This window comes from Seriola dumerili, unplaced genomic scaffold (genome assembly GCF_002260705.1).
Source record: "Seriola dumerili isolate Sdu_G_001 unplaced genomic scaffold, Sdu_1.0 BDQW01000312.1, whole genome shotgun sequence".
NCBI classification, from domain to species: Eukaryota; Metazoa; Chordata; class Actinopteri; order Carangiformes; family Carangidae; genus Seriola; species Seriola dumerili.
In genome coordinates, this window is record NW_019174567.1 from 1,251,249 (window position 1) to 1,260,866 (window position 9,618).

The 9,618-nt window shown below is 47.9% G+C and overlaps 2 protein-coding genes across 2 annotated transcripts in view; one reads left to right on the plus strand and one right to left on the minus strand.

Moving 5' to 3' along the window:
• LOC111231747 overlaps positions 1-3,628 on the minus strand; it is a 5,437-nt gene extending 1,809 nt beyond the window's left edge. Inside the window, exons 1-10 of the mRNA XM_022758968.1 lie at positions 3,554-3,628; positions 3,071-3,125; positions 2,680-2,855; positions 2,271-2,365; positions 1,619-1,725; positions 1,454-1,533; positions 1,056-1,232; positions 846-983; positions 667-761; positions 339-488 (exon numbers count right to left, since the gene is read on the minus strand). Coding sequence (XP_022614689.1) covers positions 339-488; positions 667-761; positions 846-983; positions 1,056-1,232; positions 1,454-1,533; positions 1,619-1,725; positions 2,271-2,365; positions 2,680-2,855; positions 3,071-3,117 — 1,065 coding nt within the window. The 5' untranslated portion in view covers positions 3,118-3,125; positions 3,554-3,628. The remainder of the gene's footprint in view (positions 1-338; positions 489-666; positions 762-845; positions 984-1,055; positions 1,233-1,453; positions 1,534-1,618; positions 1,726-2,270; positions 2,366-2,679; positions 2,856-3,070; positions 3,126-3,553) is intronic.
• Positions 3,629-4,916: 1,288 nt separating this feature from the next.
• LOC111231748 (kunitz-type protease inhibitor 1-like) lies at positions 4,917-9,345 on the plus strand. Its single transcript, XM_022758969.1, has 10 exons — positions 4,917-5,557; positions 5,852-6,003; positions 6,327-6,468; positions 7,040-7,210; positions 7,323-7,358; positions 7,500-7,628; positions 7,714-7,764; positions 7,851-8,021; positions 8,184-8,255; positions 8,356-9,345. The coding sequence occupies exons 1-10, from the start codon at positions 5,125-5,127 to the stop codon at positions 8,535-8,537; spliced, it is 1,539 nt and encodes a 512-aa protein (XP_022614690.1). The 5' UTR covers positions 4,917-5,124; the 3' UTR covers positions 8,538-9,345.
• Positions 9,346-9,618: the final 273 nt, after the last annotated feature.

Genomic DNA, 9,618 nt, shown 5'->3' on the forward strand with positions numbered 1-9,618 from the left:
AGAGAGAGAGAGAGAGAGAGAGAGAGAGAGAGAGAGGGGGAGAGAGAGAGAGACAGAGAGGGGGAGACAGAGACAGAGAGAGAGACAGAGAGAGAGAGAGACAGAGACAGAGAGACAGAGAGAGAGAGAGACAGAGAGAGAGAGAGGGAGAGGGGGAGAGAGAGAGACAGAGACAGAGACAGAGAGACAGAGAGAGAGAGAACATTTTCTTTCCTGGAACTTTGCACCTGCTGGAACCTGAAGTCCCCACAGTGTGTGTGTGTGTGTGTGTGTGTGTGTGTACGTGTTTTGCTGACTGACTGGAGTGTCTGTGGGGACCTGAACAGGAAGTGACTCACAGTGAAAATGTGATCAGGTGGACATGTGTAGACAGTGACGCATCCGTCCAGGAACAGGAAACAGCTGATCAGAGGGAGGCTGGCGGCGGCGGAGCTCTTCTTCAGGCGATTAAACTGATGAAAATCCCAGGGAACGCAGCAGCTGTCCACCTGCAGCAAATGAACACAGGAACCAGAGTGCGTGGTCACCAGGTTAGCACCAGGCTAACACTAGGCTTACACCAGGTTAGCACCAGGCTAACACCAGGTTAGCACCAGATTAGCACATGTTAGCACAAGGCTAACACCAGATTAGGACCAGATTAGCACAAGGCTAACACCAGGTTACCTTGATTAACACACAGTCTTCCTCTGTAGCTCCACTATAGATGGAGAAACTCCCTCCATCCACCACTCTGGAGTAGATACGATACACTTCGCCCTCTGGTGGACACAACACAGAGCTGATCAATAATCAATATCTATCAGTTACACAGTTTCCACTCAGTGTGGACATGGAGAACGTACCAAGCTGCAGACAGCCGCACACAGGAGGGAGGGGCCGGGATTCAGAGTGAAAACCAGGAGAGGAAGTGACATCACAGCGGTCCAACAGCCGCCGCCGAACGTCCGGGTCACAGGGATCCAAGGCGCCCCCAACAGGTCCTGAAGCAGATCAAACTGACAGTGAGTGAGAGGAGCAGGAGGACACCAGCTGCAGGTCTACAGACCACGTACCAGGTGATGGAGCGTTCTGGTCCTGGTCCTGGTCCACTGAGGTCAGGGAGTTGGCCTCCACACTGGTCTCCTGTATGGGACTCAGGTTCTTCGTGACTTTGGAGACTGGTTTCTGAGGGACGGAGCGGGGACAGGAGTCCAGAGTCTGGAGGTCTTCAGGCATCCCTCTGCGATCATCTGACAACAGTCACATATGAATACATGAACAGGTGAACAGGTGAACATATGAACAGGTGAACACGTGATCACAAGATTTTCAGTGGATTAATCCGCCGCTGAAAATAGTCCCCAACAAAGTCACCACTTCCTGTTTAATCTACATTTTGAGGACTGAGACTTTAATTAGATTCAGGTCTTCAGTAGGAACCAATGAGGTCAGAGCTGGTCCAGAGACTCACCTGGTCGGGGACAGTGGACCTTCAGACACAGTCCTCTCTCGTCAGGACGGAGGAAGACGTCGTCCTGCAGCTCAGAATTCCTGTTGACAGGTGAAGAGTTTGGTCACAATTTACTCACACACGCACGTACGCACACACACGCAGTGTGTAGGTAGTGTTAATTACCCAGCAGGCCGTGCAGCAGCAGACGGGGACTCATCGTAGATCTGGAAGGAGGGGGCTGCAGCTGGACCTGAGTCTCTGCTCTGAGAGGGGGGGGCTTCAGGAAGCACCTGGGACACACACACACACACACACACACACACACAAACACACACACACACACACACACACACACAAACACCTGCTGTTGGTCATGTGATATCAACCTTTCACCTGGTTAACAACCACACATACATCATGGTGTAGTAGTACTGTCGTAGTACAGTAATAGTACAGTAGTAGTGTAGTAGTACAGTAGTAGTACTGTCGTAGAACAGTAGTAATACTGTTGTAGTACAGTCATAGTACAGTAGTAGTACTGTCGTAGTACAGTCATAGCACAGTAGCAGTGTAGTAGTACAGTAGTAGTACTGTCGTAGAACAGTAGTAATACTGTAGTAGTACAGTCATAGTACAGTAGCAGTGTAGTAGTACAGTCATAGTACAGTAGCAGTGTAGTAGTACAGTAGTAGTACTGTCGTAGAACAGTAGTAATACTGTAGTAGTACAGTCATAGTACAGTAGCAGTGTAGTAGTACAGTAGTAGTACTGTCGTAGAACAGTAGTCATACTGTAGTAGTACAGTCATAGTACAGTAGTAGTACTGTAGCAGTACCTGTTGTTGTGAGGTCCTCAGCAGTAACAGTCTCCTCTTCTCCTCCAGCTCGACACTCAGCTGCTCCTTCACCTCCTTCAGATGTTTCAGTCTCTCTGTAAGAAACAGTCCTCAGGTCAGTGAATGCATCAGCCACAGTCCTCATGTCAGTGAACGCATCACAGTCCTCAGGTCAGTGAACACATCAGTCACAGTCCTCAGGTCACTGAACGCATCACAGTCCTCAGGTCAGTGAACGCATCACAGTCCTCAGGTCAGTGAACGCATCACAGTCCTCAGGTCAGTGAACGCATCAGTCACAGTCCTCAGGTCAGTGAACGAATCACAGTCCTCAGGTCAGTGAACGCATCAGTCACAGTCCTCAGGTCAGTGAACACATCAGTCACAGTCCTCAGGTCAGTGAACGCACCATCCATCTCCCCCTGCCTCTGCTGAAAGTATCTCTGGGCTCGGAGCTCCTCGAAGCTGAACTCCTCTCCTCCTCTCATCAGCAGCTCGTTGCAGTACGCACTCCACTGGCTGGCTCCGCCCTCCTCCTGAAGCCCCACCCTTCCGCTCAGGTGTGTCCCACTCTGATCGGCTGTGCTGCAGCCAATCGGGAAACACGTGGAGGAGTCAGACTATTGAACGTTTAGTTTACAGTGAGAGTGACGTCAGTACGAGGAGCAACAGAGAGGAAGGTTGTGTCTCATGAGTTTTATGGGTTTTTTTTTTCTTAAATAAAAGCATCAGACAGAAAAAATAAATACAGAGACACCTTTGTCCCCTCTGGGCTTCTGTAGAGCGCTATGAACACTTACTGTGAGTCCACAGACGGTCCCAACTGCATCACTGACCCCTCTGCCATGACTGCACCTGGACGGAACGGACCAATCAGATCAGATCTCAGCACTCAGTCTGAACCAATCAGAAGCGTCCCACACACACACACACACACACACACACACACACACACACACACACACACACACACACACACACACACACACACACACACACACACACACCAAACATTTGTCTGAACCTGATTATACACGGGACCATCGTGTTTCCAATAAACTCTGTAAACCGGTTTCATCCGGATCAAACCTCGCGATGAGCAGGTTCATTATAACCTGCCGGTCTGACGGAGTTGTTCGCTAACGTCTCTAACGTTGTCAGTCGTTAACCCGGTTTAACTCGGTTTAACTCGGACAGCAGGCTTCGGGTGGGTAGAAGAAAGATTCAAACTCCCACCGTTTCATCAACACACGAGAGTCCGAGTGAAAAGATTGTTTTCTTACCTTGTAATTGACGAATGTTTATACGGGTTCAAACGGAGCCGCTGTCAGTGCTGCGCGGTTTAAACTTCCTGCGCGCGCTCTGATTGGACGATTTCACGAGAACGATTCAGACGTCATTTCCGTTGTCACAGCGCCCCCGCTGGTGGGAGTGTGAACTGCACAGGGACAGCGTTACACTCGGTTACACTACACCTCTACTTGTGTTTGTGTTTGTGTGTGTGTGTGTGTGTGTGTGTGTGTGTGTGTGTGTGTGTGTGTGTGTGTGTGTGCGTGTGTGCGTGTGTGCGTGTGCGTGTGTGTGTGTTCAGAGCTGTCCTGGTCCAACAGAGTTCTGATGCAGGAGAGTCCTGATGCAGCAGAGTCCTGATGCAGCAGAGTCCTGGTCCAGCAAAGTCCTGGTCCAACAGAGTCCTGATCCAGCAGAGACCTGGTCCTGCAGAGTCCTGGTCCAGCAGAGTCCTGATCCAGCAGACATGAATAATGGAGTGTGATGGCAGCAGGACTCAGTCCTAAAACCAGAACCATGTTCCCTGGTCCTGAAGTCTCTGGGTGTTTTGTTCGATGGCTGAAATAAGGTTCAACAACATGAGAAACGACAGATTATTATAATTGGTGATTAATAAATAAATAAAGATGAACACAGATAAATACACTCAGATTATATTCAGAATCTAATTTTATTAAAAAAGAAAAAGAAAATAAACCTGGTGTAAATTTATATTAGATCATTAAAAAATAAAAACATAGCTTGATATTTATAATTACCATTATAATGTGTTAAGTATCAAATAATGAGTAAAATAAAGGTCCTGAAACATTTGTGTTTGTTGTTAGTTTCAAAGAAAAAGATTTTTAGTTATAACTCACAGAGATGTCATATGACGTATATGTTCCTATATTATCATCACATATATACATCCTCTGGATATATGGAGATATACTTTTATAACATTTCATATCTATGATGCATTTTTATTTATAAAATCCATATATTTTAACAATATATATTTAATTTATAAATACAAGTTTATTAAAACAACACATGAAAATTCGTGCATATTCTATAAGAACATTTCATATTTTCACATACTGTATATCATTAGTTTATGGAAATTTACATGAATTCTATCATTTTGTAATTTATTTATTAAAATATTCACAATGAAACAACAAAAACTTAATGATGTAGTATGTTCCACCAGACCTTTATTTTGAAAAGCTTCCTGAATCTGACCGAATGTACCTGTTGAGGAGCGGCGGTGTCTCCGCCTCCTTCTGGTGTGGCCACACCTGAGTGACGTCAGAGTAACTGGCCAGCCAGGGGAGTGTCTGCTTCTCTTCCTGTCACCTGTGAGACAGGTGAGACACACCTGAGCAGGTGAACGGACGGAGCAGGGACTGACGGTTCAAACAGACCGTTTGTTTTTCACCGTTTAACGTTTAAATTAACGGCAGAAGCGGAAAACGCTTCGTCTCTTCAGCTGACCTGAACCTGTGAGAGCGGAGCGGTTGGAGTGTCAGGAGGCGGTAAACTGCTCTTCCTCAAACACTCACATTGACTGCTGCTGAAAATGCCTCCATCCTCCTCTTCCTCCCCCCGGCTGCCGCTCCTCCTCCTCCTCCTCCCTCTGCTTCGGTACGGCGGCGCGGCAGAGGACGCGGACTGCAGCGGCACTTTCCGCCCCGGTCAGGAAGACTTCGTGCTGGACGCGGAGGACGCGGTGAAGGAGGGTGCGGTTCTGTTGGCCACTGCGCGCGTCCGCTCCCCGGAGGCCTGTGAGCGCGAGTGCTGCGGGAAACCGCGCTGCAATCTGGCGTTGCTGGAGCCGCGCGGCACCGGAGCGGCGGAGGCGGCGGCGAAAGAGGAGGACATGCGCACGTGTGTCCTGTTTAACTGCATCCACAGAAACCGCTTCGTGTGCAGGTTCGTGAACCAGGCCGGATACCTTAGCTACTTCAGAGAGTCCGTGTTCCTGAAACACCTGGAGGGGCCGCAGGAGCCAGGTGAGCCCCCACCTGGACAGTATCAATCAATACTGATCAATAGTGATCATAGATCAATACTGCAGTCATTGGTTACACATCGACTAATGAGTCTGATCAGTGTCATAGATGATCACAACGAGTCACACAAAACCTGGTGGACATATCAATGTGATGTCATAGATGAGTCTGTGATGTCATACAGGACAGTTTGATGTCATAGTGAGACAGTGTGATGTCATACAGGAGACAGTGTAATGTCATACAGGAAACAGTTTAATAAACATGATTCCTCTGTGACATCACTGTCTCCAGGTGAACCCATTGCGAACGCAGGTCGTGATGTCATCGTTCAGCCCAGAGAGACTGTGACCCTGAATGGAACCGAGAGCCTGGCGCTGGGCGACGCCCAGATCACTGACCACCAGTGGAGTCTGCTGAGCGGAGACCCCAGTGTCAAGATGGAGGTAAGACCTGCTGAGTCACAGAGGGCCGGGCTTAACACAGGTAGACCAAGCAGGGTACGTACTTTCATCTTTGACGTACAGCGCTGCAGCGTTTATGGAACCAAAGTTGGTGTTCCCCTTGTTTCATTGAGAACAGTGATAGGATGGTTGTGTACAGGTGAGTCTGCAGGTGGGTTCGGCGTGTTGTGTGATCCTCCAGATCACTCTGTGTTTTTACTTACTCTCTGGAGAAGAAAACTTCTGCTTAACGCACACTAAACCTGCTGCTGTGCATCCAGGTGATTCACTGTTAAACTGGCTTATTTTTGAATGTGGTTCTGCAGAAGACAGATCTACCTGACCAGGTGCGGCTCTCCAACCTGCAGCTGGGCTCGTACATCTTCCAGCTGACCGTCACCGACTCCAACGACCTGTCAGGTGTTGCCAAGGTTACCGTCCTGGTCCTCAGCCCGGAGATGTCAAGCTGTGAGTGCTCATGGGAAATGTGGTCCACTGTTTTTCCCTCCAAACACACGTAAATCAGATCATGTGATCAGAACTGCCTCATTGACACTTTATTGATCAGTAGAACTGATAGAAACAGTTCAGTCGATCAGAGTGTTGTGACGTTCAGTGAATCAGTGTTTGTGTTTTCACACTGAGGATCCACACCTGACTTAAACAGGTCAGACTGGAATACCTGCCCCCCCCCACACCCACACACACACACACACACACACACACACACACACACACACACACACACCCACACACACACTCAGAACTGTTTATAGACTGTGTGTGTTAAAGTGTTGATATAAGTCCAGGTCATAAAACTGTTGAGTAAATACAGCGTTACCATAGTAACCAGGGTGACGACATAGCTGATACGATGACACTCCCTTTAAAGTGGCACACACACACACACACACACACACACACACACAGTTGCTGTTGAATGAATCACAATAATCAACTTGATGATCAACACACTGTCACACTCACTGAGCTTTCTGTCGTCGTGCTTTTTCCTGATGATGTCACCTTCCTGCATCAGTGTACTGTCTGGCTCCGGAGAAGGTCGGTCCATGTCGCGCCATGTTTCCTCGCTGGCGTTACGACGCTGCGGCGGGAATCTGTGAGCAGTTTGTGTTCGGAGGCTGTAAACCAAACCACAACAACTACCTGAGTGAGCACGAGTGTTTGACCGCCTGTGGAGGAGTCACAGGTGAGTACACACCTGACACACACCTGATACATACCTGATACACACCTAATACACACCTGACACACACCTGAACACACCTGCACACAGACTGATGATGTCTTTTTGTCCACAGCGACAGCAGAGAGGGGCGCCACTCTCCCCGCCACAGGTCAGTCCCACAATACACCTCTTCCTATCAGCATGTTTATGATGTGACAAGATAAATGTGTGTGTGTGTGTGTGTGTGTGTGTGTGTGTGTGTGTGTGTGTGTGTGTGTGTGTGTGTGTGTGTGTGTATGTGTGTGTTAAGAGGTGTGTGGGTCGGTGTGTCGTCCCGATCAGCTGACCTGCGACAGCGGCTGTTGTCTGGAAAGAAGTCTGGAGTGTGACGGTGTGAAGCACTGCAGCGACGGATCAGACGAGGGGCACTGCAACAAACGTAACATACACACAAACACACACAGCCATAGACACACAAGACTAAACACACACACAGCAGTGATCTTCCTCCTCCTCTTCCTCAGTGAACCAGACCTTCAGTCGCCTGCTGAGTATCGATGTCAACCAGACCAAAGGTCAGTGTCTTTAGTCTCAGCTACACCGACTCATTAGCCCTTGAAGCTAAGCTAATATGCTACATGCTAATATCCCGCCACCCCAGCTCGGTGCACAGAGCCCCCCCACACCGGTCCTTGTCGGGCGAGTCACACTCGCTGGTACTACGACCCCCTGAACAGGAAGTGCCACCATTTCACCTTCGGCGGCTGCGACGGAAACGACAACAACTTTGAGGAGGAAGACAAGTGCAGCAACACCTGCGCCGGAGTGACAGGTACGACACACGAGACAAGTAGTCCAGGTTGTCCAGGTGATCCAGGTAGTCCAGGTAGAGCAGGTAGGCTAGGTAACCAGGTGGTCCAGGTAGTCCATGTGGTCGAGGTAGATGTAATAGCCTGATCGCCACAGTTTGACAGGACGTGGTCTCTTTGTGCAGAGCGTCACGTGTTCTCCAGAGGGATGTTTGACCGTTTTGAGAAGGAGGTGGGGGAGGAGTCTGACGACTCAGGTGAGATCACCTGTAACATAAAGACTACAGTCACATGTTGTTCCTACCTGGTGTTTTACAGTGTAGCTGACAGGAAGTGACCTCACTGTGTCCTCCTCAGGCTCTATAGCGTTGGCTGTGTTCCTGTCAGTGGCCATCTTGGCTCTGTTGGCCATCATGACCTACTGCTTCCTGAAGGGCCGGAGGGAGCGCTCCCATAGGCCCGTCTCCACAGGCCCCGCCCACGTGGCGCTGTCAGAGCAGGACACGCTCGTTTACAACAGCACCACCAAACCTGTATGATGTCATCACCTCACCTATGTGACATCATCATCATTCACAACAGCACCATGACGACCACAGACTTTGACGACCACAGACCTGTATGACGTCATCACCTTTGTCGCTGTGACAACCACAGACTTGTGTAAGGTCATCATTGCTGTTGCCGTGGAGACTGGTCCCAGCTGTTTCTGTTTCTTCCTGTTTCCAGGTGTTTCCAGATGTTGTTCCTACTTCACTGTAATGCCCCTCCCCCTCCTGTCAAATGTAAAGTAGATTATTATCAATCATTTCAATATTGTGGAAAGTCAATTATTGAATCAACATATTGATTGATTGATGGATTGCTTTGTAATCAGCTGTTTTGCGTGTAAACATATTTCTGTTCGTTGGGTTTCTGCTCAGGTGTGTGTGATATATTTATGAATTTGTTGAGTTTGTTTGTTTATGAGTTTGTTGGGTCTCAGGTTATGAAGTTATTTGTTTTAAAGGAGCTGTATGTAAGTTTAAGCTAATGCTACATAGCTAACGTTAGCATCAGCATTAGCATTAGTATTATCAGCTGTTTGCTTACCAGTCTAGAAAAAACTTAATTCCTCTGGAGACAACAGCTGAAAAAACACCAATGATAAGTGCTACTGAAGTTAGCATGCTAACAGCTAGCTCTCTGATAGCAACTCACTGACGTGTCATTACCTGATGCTGAAGCTGCGTCACCTGGTCGACCCTCAGCAGCAGAGGAAACTTTGATACAGAACCTTAAATGATCTCAGGTGTTTCTTATCTCATCTTGTTTTTATTGTGTCATTCACCAATAAAGCCTCATGAAGAAGAAACTTTGTTTATTAATTTATAACTTTTAAGACTATAACTATAACTAATTACTATAACTATTAAGATTATTAACTATTTATTTCTTCAACTGTTTTAGTTTATCTTCTCGTATCAACGAGCTGCAGCTCGTCTCTGAGACATAGGATCTGAACCGTCACCATGACAACCGAGGAAGGCCAAGAGATGTGGCTGAAAGCTTCAGAAACCAGTTAACAAGCAGTTAAAGTGAATTAAATGAGTTTGTTTAATTACTGATTATAACTTAGTC

Coding starts and splice junctions, on each gene's coding strand:
- LOC111231748 (XM_022758969.1), top strand. CDS start 5,125: ATGCCTCCATCCTCCTCTTCCTCCCCCCGGCTGCCGCTCCTCCTCCTC. Junction 7,359..7,499: donor CGCCACTCTCCCCGCCACAG/GTCAGTCCCACA, acceptor GTGTGTGTTAAG/AGGTGTGTGGGTCGGTGTGT. Junction 7,765..7,850: donor CGATGTCAACCAGACCAAAG/GTCAGTGTCTTT, acceptor CCGCCACCCCAG/CTCGGTGCACAGAGCCCCCC.